This window comes from Mastomys coucha, unplaced genomic scaffold (genome assembly GCF_008632895.1).
Source record: "Mastomys coucha isolate ucsf_1 unplaced genomic scaffold, UCSF_Mcou_1 pScaffold1, whole genome shotgun sequence".
NCBI classification, from domain to species: domain Eukaryota; kingdom Metazoa; phylum Chordata; class Mammalia; order Rodentia; family Muridae; genus Mastomys; species Mastomys coucha.
Window position 1 is genome coordinate 2068394 of NW_022196891.1, and position 25296 is coordinate 2093689.

Sequence of the window (25296 nt, forward strand, 5' to 3'; positions counted from 1 at the left end):
TGTCTCTGTGATCCTGTGATTCTGTGATCCTGTGACCCTGGGCTTGTTAGAGCACCTGGGAGTACAGCAGCTTCCTCTGGGTGTTTTGGGACTGGCTGCAGAGCCAGGGCCCAAGGTCTGCTCACACCCCAGCCCAGAGAAACTGGAAGGAACCCAAGCCACTCTGCTATAGGAGTTCCTTTGTGCCTGGTCGAGCTGGTCCCAGTTACTTCCGGTGTTGGGACACATGTTGGGTCCTCCTCACCCCTGATCCTGAGAGTGTCAGAGCTCCTAGGAGTGGAGCTTCCTCTGGGTGTTGTGGGACTGGCTGCAGAGCTTGCGCCCAAGGTCCGCTCAGCGATAATTCCATTTTTAAAATATCTGTGCATTTGCTCTGCCTTAAGATACTGAATAAATTGATAATGAATTGTTAATATGCTAACCTTGAAAATCCTAAATGAGCATTCCCTTTCAAATATAGCCAGATGCTTTTTCCAACTATTCTAATCATATTATGGTAATATAATATTTACTTAGTAATGGTATGCAAGTGAGCTTTTGGGTCACTAAATTTAGTTTTTAGGAGGCAATAATTTTAAGTACTTAAAATCATACTGAAATTATTTTATGAAAAGAAACCAAAGACTATTCTGAAAATAGTTGCTGATTTAAATAGATTTTTATCCTTAAAGGTTCTGTTAATTAAATGTAATATATTTCTGACCATTTCAATTGCCTATGAAGCAAAGTAAATCCTGTATCAGTAATAAGTATATATTTTATCACTAATTAACCCATAGGTCTTTCTTTTATGTTACTTAGGTAAAACCCCAGTTCCAAGAGATTTTAAGACTCTCTGAAGAAAACATCGGTAAGTATGTCCATTATTATTACTTTAAGAAAAATAATTTAACCTTTTTATTCAGGAACAGTATTATATTTAGTTACAGTATTCAGTATCTTTAAATTATATACATTTAGAAGAGTAATTGAAAGGAAAATGTGTATCATGAAGCTCTTAGTCATCCCTCTGGGCCATGTCAGTTATCTTCCCATGGGATGAATTCTTCCTTCCTCGTTTTAATTTTAAATAACTACTTTGTGACCAAACTGATGTAAGGCCAAGTTTTTCAAACTAGGTGCTTAATCCTTAGAGTGTGTCATGGTGTGCTCAAAATACTTTATCTTAAGAAGCAGCATTAGCAAAAAAGAGTAGAAATGACATAAAATAACAGTGGAAAGTAATAAGGGTTATGGAAGGTTTTGTTTTGTTTTGTTTTTAATGAAATAGAAAATTTAAAGAAACTATGGGTCTGTGTGATCAAACTTTGCATTGACAGTGCAGGTACAGTATCACTCTAGGCCAGTGTCACTGGCCTAAGAAAGTGATCATGTATACGTCTTGTAGCCCTGTGTATTTTTTCAGTTCTAAGAATAAATCTTAAAAAATACTAAATGAAATATGTAGCAACTTCTGTTTCTTCAATCCTGAACACATGGACAATTCTTTGTCTAAAATCTTACCTTAATCATGTGATTAGATGGTCTATAAAATTACATTTCTGATGTCCTTAGAAGTAGTTGAAGAATGAATAAAATGTCAGTGACATTTGGTACAGATTTTTTATTATTTTGTTTTGTTTTGAAAGAAGCAGAGTTAAGACCTACTTCCCAAAATTTACTATCTTAGTTGGGGTGCCTATTGCTGAAACCAATCACCATGACCAAAAAGCAAGTTGTGGAGAAAGGGATTATTTGGCTTATATTTCTGTAGTGCTGTTCATCATTAAAGGAAGTCAGGACAAGAACTCAAACAGGGCAGGATCCTAGAGGCAGGAGCTGATGCAGGAGCTGTGGAAGGATGTTACTTACTGGCTTGCTTCACATGGCTTGCTCAGCTTGACTTTTTTTTACAGGACCCAGACCACCAGCCCAGGGAAGGCTCCACCCACCATGGGCTGGGCTGTCTCCCATTGATCATTAATTGAGAGAATGCCTTACAGCTGGATCTCATAGAGACATTTCCTCAACTGAGGCTCCTTTGCCTCTGACTCTAGCTTGTGTCAGATTAACATAAAACCAAGCCAGTACAGTTACTTTTAGCAGTTTTTTTTAAAGAGTTGATATTTGGAATGCCTAGTTGTTGATGCTTGAGTTGGTTACTAATTCTGATGATGAATTAGTGAAGAAAAAATTAAGTTATTAAGAATTAACAGCTTTTAAATTAAAGTTAACTGTGAATAGTTAGTTGTTCAGAAAAAAAGTGATCATTAACCCCATTTTTAAAGCCAGGATTGCTAAATACCACTTACTGCAGCCTCAGATTTACTCTCTGCTACCACCGTCATGTTCAACTGACAGCATATTCTCCCATGAAAAGGTTACCTTTACCAGCAAATAAACTTTAAATGCTAGCTAATCTGAGACCTGTTTTGTTGTTGTTGAAATCACATCCAATTGTTAAATGTATATTTTCAACTCAGTTTCTTATATATATGGCTCTAAAACTGAATTTACTAAAAGTAGAGGTACAGTAACAACATCAAAAAAAGTTTTAAGAACATAGAAACTAACCAATTAAAGCAAGTATGTAGTAATCAATAAATGAACTAAATAATTTACCTCATTGTCATGTCTGGAAGTTTTCTTTGTAAGTCTCACTTTATCTTGGTATTTGTAGACAATGACTCTTAGAGAGTGGTCATATGTCACACAGTCATGGTTAGAATCTCTTGCTTTTCTTTATTTTCATTTATGTAGTCTAATTCCTCCTCCTCCATGAACATTATCAGGGCACTGTCTGGCCCAAAACCTACAGTACATACAGTTGGGGACTCTGGAAACTAGAATCCCCAAGATAAAGCAGGCTAAAAAATGAATTTCTGGGTACTACTTTTAGTTAAGTGCCTTTATGTTTTACAAAATGCTACAACCTAACGGCATATAGGTTTACCAAGACCTGGCTACGTGAGTGCTTCTTAAAGTTTTGGGGGGCTGAAAAGATGGCTCAGTGGTTAAGAGCACTGACTGCTCTCCCGAAGGTCGAGTTCAAATCCCAGCAACCACATGGTGGGTCACAACCATCTGTAATGAGATCTGACGTCCTCTTTTGGTGTGTCTGAAGACAGCTACAGTGTACTTATATAATATAAATAAATCTTTGGGCCAGAGCAAGCAGGGCCGGAGCGAGCAGAGGTCCTGAGTTCAGTTCCCAGCAACCACATGATTGCTCACAACCATCTGTACAGCTATAATGTACTGATATACATAAAGTTAATAAATAAATCTTTAAAAAAAAAAATAAAAGTTAAAAAAAAAAGAGAAAGAAAGTTTTTGGTTTTTTATTCTAGAAACAGGAGTCTAAGATCCCAGTTTGGCTATTAAATTCCCTTTTCAGAAGTGTGTGTACTAATGCCACTTCAGAAGTAGTAAGTTGTGGTTAACAGCACAGAATGTGTCTTCACCAAAATGCTTCCCAAAAGAATCTTGTAAATAGTTGTGTTTTTAAATACAATTGTGATTTTCACTTTTGTCTTTACACTTAAGGTATACTAGAACTTTTAAAAATATTTTAATAATTTTAGATTCCTCAGCAGGAAATGGGGTCCTCACTAAAGCTACTGTCCCCATTTATGCAACAGGAGTTCTCACGTGCTACATTCAGGTAAGAGAAGTGTCTCCTCTCCAGTAGGTGACTTCTCATTAGACAGTATCTCATGTTTGCTTGCTGAGGTCAACCCAAAACCTCTAGCTTAATTGAAAAATGTTACCCAGAAGAAAACAAAAACAAAAGTGTTACTTATTTTTTCAGGAAATATTTTGTAATGTGCATATTTGAATGTTTCCAAATTAAGTATCAATTTAACAAATTTAACATTAGATTATATTTACTTAGCATAATTTCTTTGTGTTCCATGATGTTTTCTATAAATAATAATACATGTACTAGATAAACCACGTTAGAAAATACAGTAGAACCTTGATTTTACCCAGGTACCCTTTAATAATACTTTATTTTTCTTAGTTACCTATATATAGTAAGCTACCCCAAGCCATAGTATTTTATAGCAGTTTTAAAGCATTGTACTAGTTCATGATTCTGCAGTCAGCACAGGGCTTGTCTGACTTTTGCTTGGCTTGCTATGGTCATTCCTGCTGCATACGCTGTTCTGTTGATGGAACTTTGATAAGGGTGACTGAGCTTCACCACCCATGTGACAGGGCCTCCCTCTATCTTCCATTACCTGACCTGGTGATTCAGAAACATGAGGGGAATGAAAGTAGAATGTGCTAAACTAAAGTTAGTCTCGGAATTGGCACAACTTAATGTAAATAAGTCACAAACCCAGCCCAGATTCAGGAATAGAGAGCTAAACTAGTGTTGATGTTAGGAGTTGTGGTTCATTACTGCTGAGGCAACAGACTGCCACACTGTATTCACTGTTACTTCAAGTAAATTATCTGTGTCAAGGTACAGTAGCAAGTGGAGCATAAGAAAGAAAAAGCATGTTTTCTTTGATTATTTCCTGGGTTTTTACCCATAGATACCTAGCTTTTTTGTCCCTTGATTTCTACAAGCATCACAGTTAAAACTCACTACTGTACCATAAATACCAGCCATCTAAGTTCTGGTTCAGTTAAAAGTAGCACAGTACTCCTTAAAGCTTTTCTAAATGAATTTCTATGATATCATAATACAGATATTCAGTAAATTTCTAGGTAGGGTATTTTCGGTCACGAAGCATTGACTGAAGTATTCCTGAAGTAGTGAGTCCAAACAGCACTGTGGACAGTAGTATAATACTGCTCTCTTCTCCATTTGATTTGGAAGTTATGTCAACATAGTATCAAATCTGATAATGAATTTTTCTTTCTAACTTCACAGTTTTGATAGAGATTTGATTTTGACCATGTTTTAAAACATAAGTTACCAGATACAAAATATGGTATATAATAGAACTGGGACATGTAAGTCAAATAAATCCTTCCCCCCCCCAAAGTTGTTTTTGGCATGGCCTTTATCACAACAGAAGAAAGTAACAGAAACCAAGTTACCTAAAACATACTTAACGCTATTATGAGTAAGGACCTATCCCTGGAGTGACTCTGAAATCTAAATATATTTTAGTATCCAAAATGATAAGAGCATTTCCATCACAGAACATTTAATAAATTGAGGTGGTAATTAGAGATTGCCCAAGTTGCACATTTCAGAAAACATATACCAGCATTTGATGGTTCTTTTTGCTAAGTACTATTTGTGTTAGGATAAACCACAACCTATAGTTATATTAGGAAACAAAGACAATCTTGAGGACTAAGGATGTAGCTCAGTGCTAAAGTACTGCCCATCATGTACTGGACACCCCCACACACACACATATACACAATTTCTCACATATATAAGGCAATATTATTTGATTTGTTATTTTTTAAATGGGAAGTAATTATAGTTAATTTAAAAACTCAAAAGACTCCATGCTCATTTGGAAGTCTGTTTTTAGCCCTTATTTCACTCTAATCTTTTGGACTTCTAGTTTGTTTCTGAAAGTTATATTTACTCCGTTTGGCTTTAGTGGTAACTTGGTTTCTGTTACTTTCCTCTGTTGTGATAAAGGTCATGCCAAAACAACTTTAGGAGGGAAGGGTTTATTTGACTTACATGTCCCAATCATGGTCTATCATTGAGGAAAACCAAGGCAGAAATAAAACAAAGGCCATGGAGGAATCCTGTTCACAGGCTTGCCGTCCATGGCCTTTGCAGCCTTATGCAGCCCAAGACCACCTCTTCAGGAATAGCTCACCTGGGCTGGGCCTGTCTCAGGAATCATTAATCAAGAAATGCCCACAGACTTGCCTATAGACAATCTGATGAGATAGTTTTATCAGTTGAGTCTTCCTTTTCCTTATGACTCTAGCTTTTGTCAAGTTGACCAAAAACAAACAAACAAAAAAAACTAAGCAGCACAGTGGTTTAAAAAAAAAAAAAAAATGAAATTCTCTATCTCACCTTGATTTGAGGTAGTCCAGTCTTCCTTCTGGACCTTCTGGTGTGTCCAGAAGCTGTTTGTCCTTCACGTGTATCCTTGTTGGCTGTTTGACCTTAATTTATGTATTTATTTCCTGGAAAAACATCAGATTCCTTCCTTTATGCATTCCATTCAGATTAATTTTACCTCTGGTCTAACAGGTTTGTTCATTTCTTAATAAAAATTATGAAAGTCATAATGATTCATTGAATAAGGCTTGAAAATGCTACTAATTTATTTTTAAACACAGACTTAAACTATTTCTAGAGCAGCTGGAGTTTTCTCCGCTATTGCAAACTTAATTCTTGGAACTTTTTACCATTAGAAGGGCAATTGTTTTGGTGGTCTGTATTAGCTGTGTATAGCCAACATTTATGGTAACTAAAATTGATAATATAAATTTTAATAAAATATATGTTAAATCAAGATGAACCAATGGAACTTTTTATAGCATATAGATATATATCAGAGTCATCTAATACTAAGGATACTGTCCTCAGTACTTAAGGCTGTTATCTAGTGTGGCTAAAGAATTTTTTATGCTACTTAATTTTTTAATTTAAATATAAATAATCATGGCTACTGACTACTATATTGGACAGCAAGATCTAAGTCAGGTTATGATAGACTTTGACCTCATATTGTAATCATGGTTAAGTTTAATGAATAATATTTTTAAGTGGGATCTATTGTCCTCATGTGGTAATCATTTCTTATTAAAGCTATGTAATTATGACATTTATTTCTACTTAATTGTTTGGGAATTCATCCTGAGTATTTTCCCTCTGTAGGAAGAGGACCGGAAGCTGTTAGTCGGCTTCCTGGAAGACGTGATGACACTGCTTTCACTGTCTCATGCACCTCTTGACAGCCTGAAGGCTTCTTTTGTGGAACTTGGGTAAAAACAAAGTAGCTTATGGTGGTTTTGCTTTTGTTTTTAAAAGCATATTAAAGAAAAAGACATAAGACTTGGGAAACTGAGTCTCAAACAAGGAAGGGAAGCACCTGAGTGTTAGCAGTGGGAAGTCCCACCTAAGAGTTTAAAATTAAAAGCAGATAAAAGAAGCACCCATCCAGATTGAAGCAGGGCAGTGGTTTCCAGAAAGGTGGGAAAAGGTGCTATCACATGCTTCAACAGGAAAATAGTATAAGATACATGATTTTTTTTCATATGGATTTATATAATGAAGGAATGACTAAGCCTAATCACGTAACTATTGTTTTTAAGAATTAACATTTTACATTTTGAGTTGGTTTGGGTTTTACTTGATTATTCTTAAATATTTTTGTAGTCAATGTGTTGTGAGTTTTTAATGAGAAAAGCAGTATTAGTACTTACTTTGAAGCTTGTAGAAAAATATAATCAAGTACTTTCCAGAAGTGAAAAAAGAGCCTCGATTGAAAACTACTATCATGGACCCTGTACCCAGCTCCCTGTGATGTGCTTAGTGTCCCTAATCATAGTTACTGCAGTACTTACACCTCAGTCATTCTTTCTCTGTGGTACTAGAAATTAAATCTGAACCCTTATATATGCTAGACAAATGCTCTCCCACGGAGCCTCTTTTTAATTTTTTTTCATTTGTTGTGAACAGAATCTCACTTAGTTGCCCTAGCAGGCCTTGACTTGAGTTCATGCTATAGCTCACACAGCACTTGAAACTGGTAATCCTCCTCCCTACCTTTGTCATCAGCTGCAATACAGGCCAGAGCCACTAGGATGTACACTCACTAATAACACCCTCTTCTATTTGAATGGGCTTTACACTATAACCATGTGACAAAACAGGCTTGTATAGACCTTGACTACATTGTGGAGACTAGCCTAGAGCTTTGACTCTCACCTCCTATGTTCTGTATATAGGAATGTCCTACCATTCCTGTTTTTATTTGTAATTTCAGTTTTCATGCTATTAAATTGTTTAGAATTTTTGTCACAATTATAGATGCTTAGAGAAGTGCAATTCTGAATATGGTTTACACTTAAATATAAAGTTACTTTTTTGTGGGATCTTAGCTGTGATATAATAAACATACACTTCATATGCTCTGCCAGTGTTTTATCATTAACATGCTTATGTGTAATAAATATATATACACATAGATAGTAATTTTTCAATGCAGCAGTTAGACATGTGGCTTAGATCTTAATGTTGTCATTTTTCTTCCACAGTGCAAATCCAGCCTATCATGAGCTGTTGCTAACTGTTTTGTGGTATGGTGTTGTTCATACTTCTGCACTTGTCAGGTGTACTGCAGCTAGGATGTTTGAGGTATGTTACGTTCTCTTTTCTTGCTTCTATTTGTGATTTCCTTTGGAAAAGAAAAAGTTTTAAGTTTTAATACCATGTATATGTGTGTACATATTTACTTACTGATTTGTGACATTAAATAGTATCTAGTTGTGTACTGTGTGATGGGGCAGAACTTTAGCTTTGGCAAATTGAAGAATGTTTTCTAGCCTTATTGGTTCTTTTAAATGTTGTTCTTGGTTTCATTTCTCCTTTAAACCTTACTTGATTTGCATCTTGTTAAATGTTTCTGATTGTCCTTTTCTATTTACTGAGGTAAATAACTATTCGAGCTAAAACAACATGGAGTATTGCTTAAGATGTAGTATTCTTTATTAGTATTAAATACAGTTACTTGCAATTATAGTGTTTCTTCACATACCATATCTGGAATAGGATCCCTAGTCACTGACTGCTTACAAGGCAGGAAATTGTTCTGTAATATACCTAAATTTTATTAACTTACTATCTTCCTAATATGATGTGATAACTAAGAATGCCTTTCAGTTTACACATTAGGCAGCACATTATATTCATAGACATAAGTTCTTATTTTTAGATCTCACAATCCTCAATTGGTTTAGTTTTGATGCTGTTGAGTTTTACTGTAGAGCCAGGCTACCTGGGTTCAGTTTCCATCTCTTCTACCATCGTTATTAATTACTAGGACAGAGTTGAACTTGTCGCTATATTAGTTTCCTCATCTACAAGATGAAGATAATGATTAAATGTATCCTACTCAAATGATTTTTATCAATATTCTGTGAGCTAGTAAAGCCCTTAAAATGGTGTCAAACATACAAGCCATTATAATTGTTGGTTGACATGTCACTGCTTTTCTAATTTGTGATATTATCTCACAAAATAATAAAACTGTGTAAGTAATGTATAAACTAAAATTATCTCTTTATGCCTATGATTGTCTTTTTTTTTTTAATTTTTTTCAGACACTATATTTTGGTAATATTCTTCTCCTTCCTCAGCTCCTTTTAGATCTTCCTCATCTCTTACATATCCAACTTCAAGTTCTGTCTCTCTCAAAAACAGTTTTGTAAAAAAGTCAACAAAAACACTTAAAATCAAATAAGCTTTAAAAAAAAAAAAAAGAAAAGGAAGAAAATCAATAGGACAAGAAAAATACCCAAACAAAACAAAACAAAGCAAAAAGAACTCAAAAAACAATAAAGAGCCCTATCCTGGAGTGTGGATGATATATACCTAGTGACACTCCATTGGAAAAAACTGATTTTTTTTCCTCTCTCAGCCAGGTATCAGTTGCAAATAGCTTCTCTATTAGGAGTTAGAACTTAAAATGTTTCTGAGAAGAATTAATTAAAATCTTCCTAAATTTAAGAATTTCTCTATAATTTAAGATAAACTGTAATTGGAAGGATAAAATACTGAATATATTTAAAATATTTGCTTTCTATAATTTTCAGTAACAAGATTGATCAAACCTGAATAAAACTCTCTTGGCCAGGAAGTTGAAAGTTTTGTACTTTTTTTTGTTTTTAAGATGATCTAAAATTAAGATTATTTGTTGAAGTCAATGCCAGAGTAATTTTGATGTTTTTATCTGTACAAATTCTTCTTGAATAAGTAACTTTGATTATTCAGTGTGCTCAAGAGTGGATATTACCATGAAGATGGCTTTCTTCATTCCTCTCAAGAGAAAAATGTGTCATTTCAAAAGCTGTCATTAACACACTCTTTGTGCAATTTAACTCTGAGACCTAAAAACTAACTTCTTTCTTTTGACTGCTAGTTTCTAAAAGGTATGTATATTTCAAGCATTTCAAATAAATAAAAGTAGCTTTCCCCACTTCACGTTTGGTTTTGCTTGTGTGTCTGCTTTGAATGCTTGCCTCCTGAATGCCCAAGGTTCTGTGTTCTGTCCCAGGAACACATAAGATTAGATGTAGTGCTGCAGAACTTAAGTTTATGGTGATCCTCTGATGCCTGAGAGTTCAAGGCCAGCCAGGGCTACCAGAGAGCTTACCTCAAAAGTAAAGTAACAGGATTAAATAATAGAAGTGAGAAATTGATATACTAGGAATTTAATTTGAAATACTTTCTGAGGTTTAACACACACTCAGCTTTGTTTTTAGATAGCAGGACATGGAGAAACCCAATGGGTTATATTGTTCCTGGTGCTAAACAACATACCATGTCTTACTTTTTGAAGTAAACAATGAATGTAATTCTTTTCTGGGGGACACAGTGACTTCCATGTTAAGTGACCTTCTAGAGTGACAAAATACAGAAAAAAAAAAATCACATGGCTATTAATCGTGAGGTTATTGAACTATATCATTAGACTTTAACTCAAAGAAAGGACTGACCTGAGTTAAGATAAATAAGAATGAGTCAGTCTGTTGTCTGGTTCTACTTTCGACCCTGAACAAATGCACATTTCTACAAGTCTGAGATTTTCATCTGCTAAAACTTTGATAATGTTTTGTATTTGCCTCACCAGACATAAAAATCAAAAGATACAGTATGTAAAATAGCTAGTAATTGATAACTCTTAAAATTATTAACTAATTTTCTAGCTTTTTAAAAAAAAATTACCTAAAGGATCCTAGAGCAGTGAGAAATTAACTTGTCCTCTAAATTACCCCCTTTGAAATGATGAATTCAAGATACCAGGCATCAAGATAGGCCTTACTGATTCGAACTTAAGCCATCTTATGATGCAAAGAATTTGAACTCCTTGTCCTATTTTTTCCTACCTGAACTTAATATCACTCATATAATAACAAAATATCTTTTGTCACTTTACTCCTGCCTAATTAATGTAGGCATTTAATAATTGTTTCAGAATGCTGAAATCAGTTCTGGAATGAATGGGTTGATAAATGGTAATAGATTATTGCAGAATTAAATATCTTCACATAACGTTTACTAAGTTTTTCATACTTTATAAGAGGAATGCCAGCACATGCACAGAGGTGATTTTGATGCTGAAAGTCCATGGTAGCTCTGTGAGAGCTACAACTAATGAACAGATTGATTAGGATTTAGTAGTTAGATGTGCTTACATTCTGAATCTGGAAGGAGTGACTTCAGTAATCTTTATAAAACAAAATGTATGCTCTATTAGTCTCGTTTTATATTTACTAACCAAAGTATTTTAATGACTGTTAGAGTGATTGATTCTGTTCATCATAGGTACTTTAAAATTTATGTAAGCTTTTAGAAAATTATAAGAAGAAGACCTTTTCAGAAGTAAATTAACAAATGTAATTAAATGGCTTATTTTATAAAAATTCCAAATCATATATTATTGAGTAGTAGTATAACTAAATTCATATTGTATGCATACCTTTTGTCGTGTGCAATAGTTCTTGCTTGCAAATTATTAATACACTCATCATTTGAGCTAGGTGAGAAATTCAGCATTTTCAGATGAGTAAACTAGTCTCCAGATTCTGTAATTTATCTAAGGCTACATACATGGCTAATAATGGAAGAGAGCTGGAATTTGAACCCAAAGCTAATGTCTAGGTTGAACACTCCAGAACATATTGCTGCAGTATATATCTGCAACTCAGATGATAAAGCTGTGCAAGGACAGGTTGGGAGTCCACACATTACTGTGTGGTCCTAATATCTTCACTGTAGAACAGACAGAAGCAGTTTAGTGATGGCTACAAGCCATTAAAGTTTGCTTTCAAAAATGTTTATTTGTATTTTATTGATCATAATAAAATCCTACTCAGTTGACTTTTAATAATTTTACCTACCTAGTTATTATTAATATAATATGTGTCTCCATTTTAGAATTTTTTTTTTAAGAGCTGAGTATAGTGGTGCATGCCTTTAATCCCAAATCTCTGTGAGTTCGAGGCCATCCTGGTCTACATATTGAGTTCCAGGACAGCGGGGAGCTACATAGTGAGACACCCTGTCTGAATAAAACAAAGAAAGAAAAGAAAATTCCCCTTACATTGCATTTTAATTGAATATTAAAATTGAATATAGTCTTTGACCTAAAGAACAAACTGCCATCCAATTGGTGATAAGCCTCTTTGTGGACTGCTAGGCAATTTAAGCTTTCTTTCCTCCTAAGCCTTCCATGCCTTGGTAAGCACTCTAGTAGCAGTATTCGCTTAGCTTCTAATTTTGGTTTTGCTTTTGTGTTTTCTTTCTCTTGGTTGTTCCTCTCTTCTTCCCGTGGCACACTGTTTGCTTTCCATGCACCACCTGTGAATACCCCCTGTGCTGACCAATCAGCTGTTGGTGAAGGGGGTGAATGAGACTCTGGTAGCTCAGAGGGTTGTTCCTGCTCTCATTACTCTCTCCAGTGACCCTGAAATGTAAGTGTTGTCCCTGCCTTCCATGTCCAGCATTCCTTTCCAAATGTGCCTGGTGAGAAATAACCATCATGCGTTAACAGTCACTTGGAAATTGTAACATTGGGTTATATGCCTATTTGATTTTCAACTTTATCATGTTGCTATTAGTACATTGTTGAGGTTGTTTTTTAAGTCAATCTCACAATAAGACTGACTTAGAGGCCATACAATAGAGAAAAAAGTATTAGCATGAATAATCAATAAACACTTTCAAAATGAAAATATGCTGATGGACTATTTCTTCAAGCCAAGAAAGGATGCTCTGCTAATCTCACTAACAAGTTGTTACCAGTGAGTGTAGTGGCATGAACCAAAGGCTTAACATTTTAATGTCTCATGTGGACGACTAAAGCAAGAAAGGCCAGTGAGTCTGCCTGCCCATCCTCAGTCACAGCTAACCCAGTTCTCATTCCAGTTTACCAAACCATTTTTTATTGCATGTTGACTGGTTTACAGCTGACTCTTCGAGGCATGAGTGAAGCATTAGTTGACAAGCGGGTTGCTCCGGCCCTTGTTACCTTGTCCGGTGATCCTGAATTGTGAGTTCACAGACTGTGACCCTGAGTTATCCTGCCTGTCTTATTGAGCATTCTTCTTGGTCTGCTCCTTAGAAGTTTAACTGTCATTGCTAGAGACTAATGTGGGTTTTCTACCTTGTGCTTATTTTGATACATTTGTTAATGATGATCCTATTGTCTTTCAGGGAAGTCTCAGTCTCTTTCCTTTTTGATTTCTAACAGCTCTGTCAGGATTGCTACAATCCCAGCATTTGGCACTATTATGGAAACAGTTATTCAGAGAGAGGTAGGAAATAGACATTCGTTTAAACTCTGTGCCAGTGGTGATGACAGATTTCTGATGACATACCTGAAGGTGGAGTCAGGGAGCATCATAACTTCTATGGCATTTCTTAATTACTTACCAGATATTTGAAAGTACCATAATTTACACTAATTGTTTATTATTAAAAAAAAAAAAAAAGTGATCCATTTCTGTATTGGAGTTCTCAATTACAATTTAAAAATTAACTTTTGCCTAGATGGATATAAGCCAACCTGTATACATTCTTTTTTTTTTTTTCTTTTCTCCTTTTTTAGATAAAATCTCACTAAATAGCCATGACTGGTCTGGTATTCCCTATGTAGGTCAGACTGGCCTTAAACTCACAGAAATCTGCCTGCTTCTGCCTTCCAAGTGCTGGGATTAATGATGTGTACCATCATGCCTAGAGTTCTTATTTTATTGTCATAAAACATTAAACAAAGCTATCTCCCTTTTACAGAGAAAGTAGAGGAGGGAGCTGTATCCTGATAACTCTCATGGATGCTACCTTATAAAATCCTCTAATATGTTATGTAGATCTAGTGGCTTGTACCTCTGTAAACCCTGACTTCCCTGCTTCAGGTGTTCAGCAAGATTTTTCTCCATGAAGATTATCTTGATTCTGAAACTAGTCTCATTTCAAGGTTTTTATATCTATGCCTAACTACAACATTACACATGACACACTTCTCAAGGTACTAGAGAGGCGGTTGAGTAGTTAAGAGCTTTTGCTGCTCTAGCAAAGGACCTGGGTTTAGGTCCCAGCACCCATATGGAGGCTCAAAACCATCCATAATACCACTTTCAGGGAAGGAAGACCTCTTCTGGCCTCTCCAGCCACCAGGTACACACATAGTACACATATATGCATGCATACATGCAAAACACTCATACACACAAAATCAAAATTCTTAAACACTTACCAAGATGAGTTTCAGAGGTTTTTTGCTTCTTTGTCATACTGAGCATATATTTAATACAAATGAAAAAAATTTTGTGGACTAAAAAATAAGTGATTTGTAGACATATTACTCACCAAAATAAGAAATTCAATGAAATTTTATTTTTGTAAAGATTCTTACAATAAAAACTAAATTTTTAGTTATAGAAAGAATATTTTCCCCCTGTTTTTTGTTCTCTACCTATTTCACTGACGAAGCAACAGAAAAAAAGAGCATGTCTTTCTGCAATGCTTGCAGTCTTGCCTGAATTTCAACATGGTCTTAAATCCTAAAAATACAATGTCTTTTAGGGAAATGTGAGTAAGATGTAAGTCAGCCATGACTCACTGCTTTCAAGGGTGGATAGCTGGTACCTGCACTATAATTTGAGACTTATAACTTAGATACAAAAACAAAAAATCAACTTTTCCTGTCATAGTTAGCTCTATTTTTTCCCATTTGTTTTTAATTTTTTTGTCAGGTATGTTTGCTTGTTAACCTAAATTAAGAATTACTACACAAACAGAAAGTGAGATCTTTTCTTAATAAGAAATTTTCACTATAATGGTTTTGCAGTGTGAATCCACTGCCATAGGCCATTTTTAATGTGCTTGTTGTTCACCCTAACAGCATACTCCATTTTTAATAGTCTATTTCTGATTTCAAGTTGCTAGAAAGAGTGAAGATGCAGTTGGCTTCTTTCCTGGAGGACCCTCAGTACCAAGACCAGCATTCTTTGCATACAGAGGTCATCAGAACATTTGGCAGAGTCGGGCCTAATGCAGAACCCCGGTTCCGAGATGAGTGTAAGTGACCTTTCTTCCTGTTCTGCGTTGTTCCATCACAGCCAGGAGCTTGTCTGAGTGTCAAAACCTTGCTGCTCTTTGTTTCTCATGTTCTAAAATCTATCCTGGAATTGATCCCCGTAGTGTTCCTAAATACCAGCTATAAAACACTGAGGGGCTCTCCACCTGTAGTTGCTTAAGAGATTTTCTGAATCAAAATGTTATGGATGCTTTTGTGCTTCTAGTCACTAGTCACATTCTTATCCCTCTTGGCATGCCAACATCCTGATAAACTACTTTGTTTTAATTTTCAGTGTTTAGATCTACATAATGATATGTAAAGTCATTTTCTCTAGTTTCTGCTTTGTCTCCTTTATAACAGTTTGTATTCTTTATAACAGTTTCTTGGGTGGCATCAAATCCACCCAAGCATGTTTGGTATCCAAAAACATGTTTGTTACATATTCCAAAAGCATTTTTGTTATCACTGTGACTTTATAGTCATATTAGTTTTAGGAATTTGCCATCCTTTCTAGAGGATCATAGGATTGACCACTTAAGTCAGTGTGGTTTCTACTGTAACAGTGTATTCTCTAATACACTGTTTATTATATAGCCAGGCTGATAGTCTTTTTTTTTTAAAAAAAAAAAACCAGTTTTAAGATCAGAATGATCAACAAAATATGTTATCTGGACTACAGTGTCTGAAGGTTTATGAGGGCATGAGCACTTACTAATACAATGAGAGTCTCTGCTCATTAGGTGAATGTACTTATAACTGTTACCCAACCAACAGAAAAAGATTGCTCTTCTAGTTATGAGCATGGACAGTCTCAGTGTTATAGCACCACATTTACATGAGGTCCCAGTCAGAGCTCTGAAGGTAGGTTAACATTGAGATGGTAGTTCCTTCGAGGGAGAGAATAGCTCCTAGATCCTAGATTAAGGAATCTACTAATAACAGTGGGTCTTTGGCTTATACCATGTTGTTGAATTTAGTTGCCAGTAGAGCATTATGTATCCTGATTACATATACCCACAAGAGAGATTTGAAAGAAGAAACCATCTAGATCACCATGTGCATGATGTGGAGCAGTTATTTTCATAGATCCATGGAGGCTTTGTCCTTTGTAATTCTAGGCTGACAGTTATTTCTCAGAGCAAACACTATTTGTATTTCAGTGTCTCCTAGAATTTTTAAGAACTGTAAAAAGTAGATCTAATATGTGATAGTTTTATTCATGCAATAGATGCCTACCTATTCAATATGTAAAAATTATATAATAGGAAACAAATTTTCTTCTCCCATTAGTCCCAAAATAATAGTTAAAAGTAAATTTAAGAAAAGCTTTAGTTGAATAGATCTAGTTAGCTGTTGTCTCTGATATCTCTTTAAAAAATCTTTAGGGAAAAAAAGAAATTTGATTCTTACCCCTCCCTCCCCCTTGCTTTGGACTACTTTCCTGTTCAAGGGGCTTTTACCTTGAGAAATTTAATGTCACATCTGTAAATATGACTTACAATGAAATCAAGCCCATATCAAAAAGAATGCTATATTGTTAACTATTCATATTTAGGGGTAATTCTCTTGGTGTTTAGAGAAAGAGTAGAAAAGTTGGAATAATTAGATTATTTCTCACTCTGTTCCTTAACTAACTAACTTTAGTTCTTTCATTAGCACATATTTTTTCCCAATTTTCAATTGGACCTTTAGGTAGTATATCTATTTGAAATTTTGTTTTGGGGTGTTCATCTGGGTGTGTGTGTGTGTGTGTGTGTGTGTGTGTGTGTGTGTGTGTGTGTGTTTTGCCTGCATATATATCTGCATGGCAGCCTGGTACCTGAGAAGACCAGAAAGGGATATCAGATCCCCTGGAACTGGAGTCAAGGATGATTGTGACCCACCATATGGGTGCTGAGAACCACACCCCAGTCCTTTGCACAGTAAGCACCAAGTGCTGTTGACCACAGACCCATTGTACAGTCGCTTGCTTCTGTCTAAACATCAGTTGTTTTATCCAGAACACTTTCCAGCTACTTGCAAGGGCCACTAGGAGTGTACCATCATACCTTGGAGGCTTTCTAAAGACTCATACAAATCTGCTTTGGTTTGAGTTGGCTTCCTTTGGTTTCTATACTCTACCTGTCCCTGAACTAATGACAGCCTCTTGCCTTAACCTCCCAAGCACCAGGTTTCAATCCCCGGCTTCGGATTCTCTTTTTCTAGATTTACTTCAGGTCCAAGTGTATTTATAATCTCTTTGCTTTGGCTGTTGTATCTGCCTTACAATCTTATTTGAAAGTCTCCTAAAATCTAAATTTAAATTCTATGTATTTATCTTTATTTTATTTGCTATTTGAAAGCTTTGCCTAATCAGACTTGAATAAAAGGCTTCTTAGGTATTGTATCTTAATTTTCTTTCCCATTGAAGATGAGTTTTAGAATTATTCCCACCCAGGTTATATGTTATGTTATATACTGTGTCTCTAGACATAAATTTCCTTATGAAAAGATTGCCACTGCTGTGTATCTTGCTTCATTTGTTTATCAATTTTTTTCCAAATGTGAGATAGGAAGGTGAGGTGAGATCACCTGTCCTCAAAACTAACTGGACAGTAACTATAGTGTTACAACCCCTGAAATGACAAATCACTTACTTAGAAAAGCATACATTCTTGCCTTATAAGAAAAAGCATAATTATACAGGTATGAGAGTTGTGTATATGTGGTTGTGATAAAATTTAATAATTTCTTTTTTTTCCCTTTTTAGTTGTTATACCACATTTACATAAATTGGCCTTGGTGAACAACTTACAAATTGTGGATTCGAAAAGACTGGACATTGCAACCCATCTTTTTGAAGCCTTCAGTGCACTGTCCTGTTGTTGTATCCTTGTTGAGCTGAACTATATTTGCTGATATAATCCACTATACCAGTGTAAACCCACAGAAAACCCAGCTAGAAAAATTTAATGGACCTTTTGGAAGTTCTGGTTCAACTTTGCCACATCTGTTTTACTCTACCCATCTCATAATTTTTAAAAGTAGTTTTTAATCCTCTGTTTGTATTTTATAAAAATTATAAAGCCCTGATGAGTTTCCTACCCTGAGCTTTACTGTACAATGAACAATAAATGCAGGGCAGAATGAGCCTAGGCTTTTATGTTCTGGTATTGGATTTTTCAATGAATGTTTAACTTAACCAGTGAAATACTATGAATTTCTCTTAGAGAAATGTTACTCTCTGAAGACATACAGAGCCAACATGGTAGTCATCTCTAGTAACTGAACTAGGAGAAAAACAGCGGTCCATATCAACCACTAGATTATAAATGATTAAACCAAAACTTAAAGACTGTAGTGACAACTTCTGCTTTCCATAGTTAAAAGCAAAACTGAACTAGAACAAACAGCTTCAACTGTCCCGTTGAATGTTCTCTACGCTATGTTTAGTAAAGTAAAACTAGGAAGGAAGTGAAGATGGGCCAAGTGAACTCTAGCCTCTGGCTCTCAATAAAAGACAGGAGAGTTCAAGAAAAGGAAGTAAGGGATTGGGAAGGGTGGAAAGCTGAATTTTCAATAGAACCAGGAAAGCACATTCTAGGCAAGTAATTAGAGAATTACATCACAGAGAAAGAAAAAAGATTAAACTTCCTAGTAATTCTCGTAGAGAAAAGCAGGTGCCAGGAAGTTCCAGAATACTGTGGGTGTGTGTTACATGCCAAGTCACAGTTCTAACCAGAGGGAACAGGTCGTTTGAAATAAGATAAAGATGTTCCAGGGTGCCACAGACTCATCAGTGCTGGATTTTTTTTTTTTTTTAACTAAAGTGTAATCATGGAGGGTTGCTTTTGTTTAGCCTGTGGGATTTTTAAAACTCAGGAAGAAGGGCCTACTACTGAGTTAATTCACTTTTTGTGAGAACTGATTACAAATAGTCTACTTGTGGACACCATCAGCCATGCTTCTTATAATGTAGATCATACAGTAAGCAGAAGTCTAATATTTTAGTTTGATAACTAAAGTCTGTGTCCTTTATAAGTTTTGTTCCACTAAAAGCAGAAGTTCACTGTCACGCCTGATTCATCTTGCTGGATTTTCAACTTAGAGAAGATAGAGGAAACAGATGAGGAACTACTATTGTGAGTTGGCAAAGAGGAATCTTTTATGAAGAAGTGACAGAACTCTGGTGAGAGAGATATAATAGTGTGAGAATTAGTAGCTCAACTGTGAAAGGTCCATTAGAAGTTAAGCAAAAACTCATGTAATCTCATTCACTAATAGAGAGTTTATAAAGGAATGTGCCTCAAGGAAAGGCAAAAGTTCAGGACAACTTTAGCTGTGAAAACCAGAATTTCTAAATAAGAAAAGCAATAGTTTCTGAAGAACATAGAAATATATACAGAGATAGTATCAAGTATTTAAGTATGTATAAACTATTGCTGGGATAAATAAATAAAAAACCCCTTGCCAGGACAAGAAGTGGGAGAAGAGCCATTTTAGAGTAGCCCCCGTTCAGTCAAGTACTGGGTTTGTTGTGCATTATTCCAACCTTACTTGCATCAAGAGTGTACTCACTAATAAAGTCTCATTGCCCAGGTCTGTTTCAAAGCTGATTAGAACATAGCTTCCTTGCAGAACTGGCATAGGAAAGTTATAGGTAACATTAGGCCTAATAACAAATCAAAATATCATGACATGCTTGAAGGACCTTAAGAATGTTTAGGCTGGAGAGTAGATAGTTTAGGGGTTGTCTTAGTCAGGGTTTCTATTCCTGCACAAATATCATGACCAAGAAGCAAGTTGGGGAGGAAAGGGTTTATTGAGCTTACACTTCCACATCAGGACTGGAACTCAGGCAGGAGCTGTCACAGAGGCCATGGAGAGATGTTTCTTACTGGCTTGCTCCCCGTGGCTTGCTCAGCCTGCTCTCTTATAGAGCCCAAGACCTCCAGCCCAGGGATGGTACCACCCACAAGGGGCCCTACCCCCTTGATCACTAATTGAGAAAATGCCCCACAGCTGGACCTCATGGAGGCATTTCCCCAACTGAAGCTCCCTTCTGTGATAACTCCAGCCTGTGTCAAGTTGACACACAAAACTAGCCAGTACAGGGGTGATGAGAAAATTTGACAAGGTGTGTATAGCAAGAAGAGATGAATGAATGCTAGTTGGTGCACATTGAAGCCAGTGATTACTGTTGGGTGGCAAGTATTTTAAAGGGAGTTACAAAGAAAGAAGGTCATATACTTTGTATATAAGGGATAGAGACAGGTTTTGTTTATAAAGAAACTATTACAGAGCTATCCAAAATGCAACAGCATGTGTATGTATCTCTAGATGTCTTCTTGGCAGTCAGAGGTTTTAATCACTTACCACTGAGGTAGATTGCTTTTAGTATCAGACAGGACTAAGTGATATGCACATTTCCAGTCCTTGAAAGTTTCATTTTATGAGGAAAGATAGACCCAACAAGTGAGTTGAAAGAATAACTTCCCTATTTGCTGTAAGTCTGGCCATCTTGAGCCTCCATGCCCGTGTTTCAGTATTTCACTTTCTACTAATCCAAAGGTCACCGGCTTACATCTTGGAGGTACTTTCCCAGTATCTAGAAAACAAGTCTGTACATTAATTACGCTGCAGCCCTCTATATCATGAGTATATTTAAATTGTGCGTGCAAATGTCGGTGTGTACACAATGACACAGCACAAGCACATGCACATGTGGAGGTCAGAAGACAAATTTCCAGAGTTGGTTCTCTCCCACCTTCCTGCTGGTATCAGGGATGGATCTCAGATCACCTCAGGCTTGAGCCAACAGGTGCTTTAATACTGAGCCATCTCTCTGGCCCCATCTATATTTTAATAACAATTGAATTTATAAGTTACACATTCATTGTAGGAGCTTTGTTTATGAGTGTAGTGAGTATTTTCAAGGAAGTAGTTAATATATTACATCCCTTTTTTTCTTAATGAAGTTCAATATAATTTTTAAAAATTAAGCCAGTTTCATAAAGAAACTCTCTTCTTTTCTCACTTGAACATGCTGTAATGTAAGATGAATTATTTCTTGATAAATGTGACTGCTTTCTGATTCTTTTGAATGTGGAGCTAATCAACTGTGATTAGCTCAAAGATGGCCAGGACCTAAAGTAATTGAATGTATTCTGTTGTGTGATTCATTCTGGACCAATAGAAAGTCACCTTAGCAGGTGTCAAAACAGAACAAAAAACTCATGTGACTGGAGAGAGAGTGTTTGGTTTAGACCACTGACTGCTCTTGCAGACCATCTGTGTTCAAGTCCTAGCACCCACATAGTGGCTCACAACCATTTGTGACTTGAGTTCCAGGGGATCTGATATCCCATTCTGGCTTCTGCAGACACCAGACCCACAAGTGGTACACACAGATACATGCATACAGAAAAAAAAATCCATACACAAAATACTATTTTCAGAAACAAACAAACTAGGGACAACTAGTATCTCATAGACAAGTTATCTCTACCTAAACTATACAAGTGTGTTGTCATTGGCTGTGCTGTCACTTATATGAGGACCTACTGGTCCTCATATAGATGAGCATCACTCTCAGTTAAGCCACATCCATAATGCATAGTGGATCTTTTTTTTTTTTTTTTTCAAGACAGGGTTTTTCTGTTTAGCCCTGGCTGTCCTGGAACTCACTCTGTAGACCAGGCTGACCTCGAACTCAGAAATCCACCTGCCTCTGCCTCCCAAGTGCTGGGATTAAAGGTGTGTGCCACCACCCCCCAGCCTGCATAGTGGATCTTAAAGAGAATCCAAAAACAATCTGATAATAAATAACAACCTTTCTACATTTTTACATACTTCCAATCTTTTGTAGTTGTCTTACATATAACAAATAGTGATGTTATAAGCAACTTGCCTTTATCAGTTCTTAGATAGCTTTCAACTTCGCTGTCATGAAAATATTTCTGTGCGTGAAAGTGCATGTGCTCATTGTGTGAAGGCCAGAGGTCAAATCAGGCAGTGTTCCTCAGGAACTGTGTACTTTATTTTTGAAAACAGTGTCTCTCACAGATTTCCTCCTGTCTCTCCCTCTCTGGTGACAGGATTGCAGGCACACCATTACACCATATTTTGAAGTTCAAGCTCATGATGCCATGCTTGTGCAGAAGCGTTTTATCAGCTACGCCTTTTATCCTACCCCACCGGAAATACTTTATCTTTCATATTTAGAATTTACTTAATTTAACATTAGATTACATATTTGAATGTTCATCATTATTTTATTTAGATTGTATTTAATTAAGCTGTGGAATGTTAGAGTAACAGATAACACCAAAATAAATAGAAATGTGAGAATACACTTGGATGAGTGTTAGTATCAACTTTCCCCACAAAGATACTGTCTGTGAAGGAAGTCTGACCCAGGCATGGCTGCTGTGCCTAAGCACTGTCTAAAAAGCATTTCTTCTATACGACCTCTTCTCTGTTGGCTGGGATTTTTGCTTGGTTGGTTGGTTTATTATGTTTTGTTTTGTTATGTTTTGTTTTTGTTGTTTTTGGTTTTTTCTTTTTTTTCCCTTTTTCTTAACTATCTTTCCTCAGTCATTTCAGAGGATTTAATGGTAAATCACTTTTTACCTGGCCTCAGATGTTTACGGACTGACATGGAACATCTGTCTCCAGAACATGAGGTAAGTGCCTGTGACTAGCAGCACCAGATTGATGTGACTTAGCATCTGTTTATACACTCTGTTCTTCCTGAGTGAGCCTGGGTTATGGTGTCCATGCTTTACACTGTTTAAGTCTGGCTCGACAGTATTTTGTGAGTGTGTTTTCTAGTTATAATACCTCGTCAGGTTCTTCAATAGCTTTGAACCTCTACAACTCTCTAAAGCAGGGATAACACATTCTCCTTCACTTGATATGAGGAGACTTTAATACGGAAATGTCTGTGGGATATTTACTTCAATTCTGTCCACTCCTTTCCTTGCCTGTCACTTGTTTCTAACTCTTCAGTTCTATTTCTCCCCAGCATTCTGTGGTTACTCCTGACTGTCACACTCTTGGCAGATAAACCTACTTGCATGTCAGAGCCTTGGCCCAGCCTCTTCATGGGGTCCCTAACACTTCATCCTCTTCGGGTTTTTACACTTGTTTAGACTGTGATTTATAGTATTTGGTAATGTTAATTTTATCTCACTAAAGTAAGTGACTTTTCTAACCAGGTTATTTTAAGTTCCATGATAAAAGAATGTGAACAGAAAGTAGAAAACAAGACTGTCCAAGAGCCTCCAGGGTAAGTTAACACATCTATTCTTTTTTAAGGCTTCTTCTTAACCTCAATTTCTCTCTAAATGTGTATCTATAGGTATAGTGTTTTGTATTATTTTGTAATCACTTCCTTTGGAGACAAGAAAATTATGCAGACCAAGTGTAGCAGCACATACCTTTAATCTCAGCAGAAACAGGCAGATCTTTGTGAGTTCAAGACCAGTGGTATGCATAATGAATTCCAGGACAGTCAGGGCTACATAGTAAGCCCCAATCTCAAAAAACACAAATAAGAGAAAATTATTCAAGTCAGCTTTTTCTCAAGTATTGAATGAAATCATAAGAACCAAAAATGAGAAATGATGACTTTTTTAAGAGTCAGATCTCTAGACAATGCTTTGTACCTTCCCTCTAAATATTCTGATGCAACCTTGAGGAAGGGTGCACAAATGTGCGTTTTCTGACAGGCACAAATATGCAACGTCACACTTGAAGATTGAAGGACAACTTGCAGGAGGCAGTACTCTTTCCACCCTTCAGGTTCTGAGAGTTGAACGTGGGTTGTCAGGCTTGATGACAAATGTCTTTCTTGCTGAGTCATTTTTCCAGTCCCCAACCTAGACATCTTTATGGTTAAAGCCTTCCAGAGACATTGCTGGAATTGTGCTACTTGATTGAGTCTTACCAGTCAAATAAATAGTATTTATAAATTTATGGTACGAGTTTTCTAGCAAAGCTAAATAGAATTCAAAGAGTCAATTGGGTTTCAAGTTAGAATGTGAATGCAAATGTCTAACAGTAACATTGAACATTTGAAAATAGGAATAATTTACATGTGTTATATATATTATTTTCAATGAAGAATTAAGATCTTTGAGCAATAAATAGTAAATAAAATTCAAATACATTTCCTTTAAGGTTGACTGCAGAAATGTTTCATCCAGGCAGTCTTAAGTTTTCACACATACAAATAAGCATATACATGTGTGTGCACAAATACACACACATAGCTTATGCTCCTCCCAAAGCCAGTACACATACAAGTCCCTTGAAAGTTATCCTAACCTTCTATGATGAAAAGAGCTTCCCCCACACTCCAGTGTTTTATATATGGTTCTGCCTCCTGTGTGTTGGAATTGCTAGTGTGCACCACCATTTAAAACATAAATTCATCCTAAAATTAGGCAAGTTGCGCACTTGTAACTTGCCACACGTTGCCCTTGATTTGTTCACACATTTCTTTATTTAATCCTCAGAACATTTTACAGTAGAAACTGCAAGCTCTGTTCTATAGACAAGGAAACTGAATCTAAACTAAGATCTAAAGCATCTTGATCAAAACCACAAGGCATTAAGCTGGGTTTCCTGTCTATTGCAGGACGTTTGTCAGGGCACTAAAAAATTGCTGATCAAGATTCTCTTCCTTTTAAGCAGTGTGGTAAATAAGCAATCTTTAGCAGTCATTCAGATTGTGTTTACTCCCTGCATACTAGGCTGTGGAGAAAAGAAGAAGAAATGAATTTGTAATCAAATTTGTAATCATTGAAATTAGTATAAATAGCTGCTCAGAACATGCGCTCACATGCACGTGCACACACACACACACACACACATAGTATTGTTATTGGCACAGTGCAGACTTCACTGTGATTTAGTTTATTCATTTGGGAAATAAGTAATATCTATGTTCCAGACTTGCTGTGAGAATTGAATGAAGTGATAGAGTTAAAGAACTGCTGCACAGGGCTAGGAGGGTAGCTCAGTCAGCAACTGCTTGCCATGCTAGCTTTACAGGCCCCAGAATTTATTTGGGGTGTGTGTGTGT

At 36.2% G+C, this 25296-nt stretch overlaps 1 protein-coding gene across 7 annotated transcripts in view; it reads left to right on the top strand.

Moving 5' to 3' along the window:
• Window positions 1–25296, top strand: part of Relch (RAB11 binding and LisH domain, coiled-coil and HEAT repeat containing) — a 99863-nt gene that overhangs the window by 72544 nt on the left and 2023 nt on the right. For 3 of the 7 annotated variants that reach the window (XM_031379713.1, XM_031379689.1, XM_031379729.1), the window contains 10 exons: window positions 802–850; window positions 3564–3643; window positions 6800–6906; window positions 8182–8281; window positions 12536–12618; window positions 13398–13461; window positions 15088–15226; window positions 17977–18093; window positions 22803–22891; window positions 23426–23496. In XM_031379713.1, coding sequence (XP_031235573.1) covers window positions 802–850; window positions 3564–3643; window positions 6800–6906; window positions 8182–8281; window positions 12536–12618; window positions 13398–13461; window positions 15088–15226; window positions 17977–18093; window positions 22803–22891; window positions 23426–23496 — 899 coding nt within the window. Of the gene's footprint in view, window positions 1–801; window positions 851–3563; window positions 3644–6799; window positions 6907–8181; window positions 8282–12535; window positions 12619–13113; window positions 13197–13397; window positions 13462–15087; window positions 15227–17976; window positions 18094–22802; window positions 22892–23425; window positions 23497–25296 lie in introns of those variants that run through there. The other 4 variants (XM_031379699.1, XM_031379706.1, XR_004121232.1 and 1 more) reach the window with 4 other exon arrangements.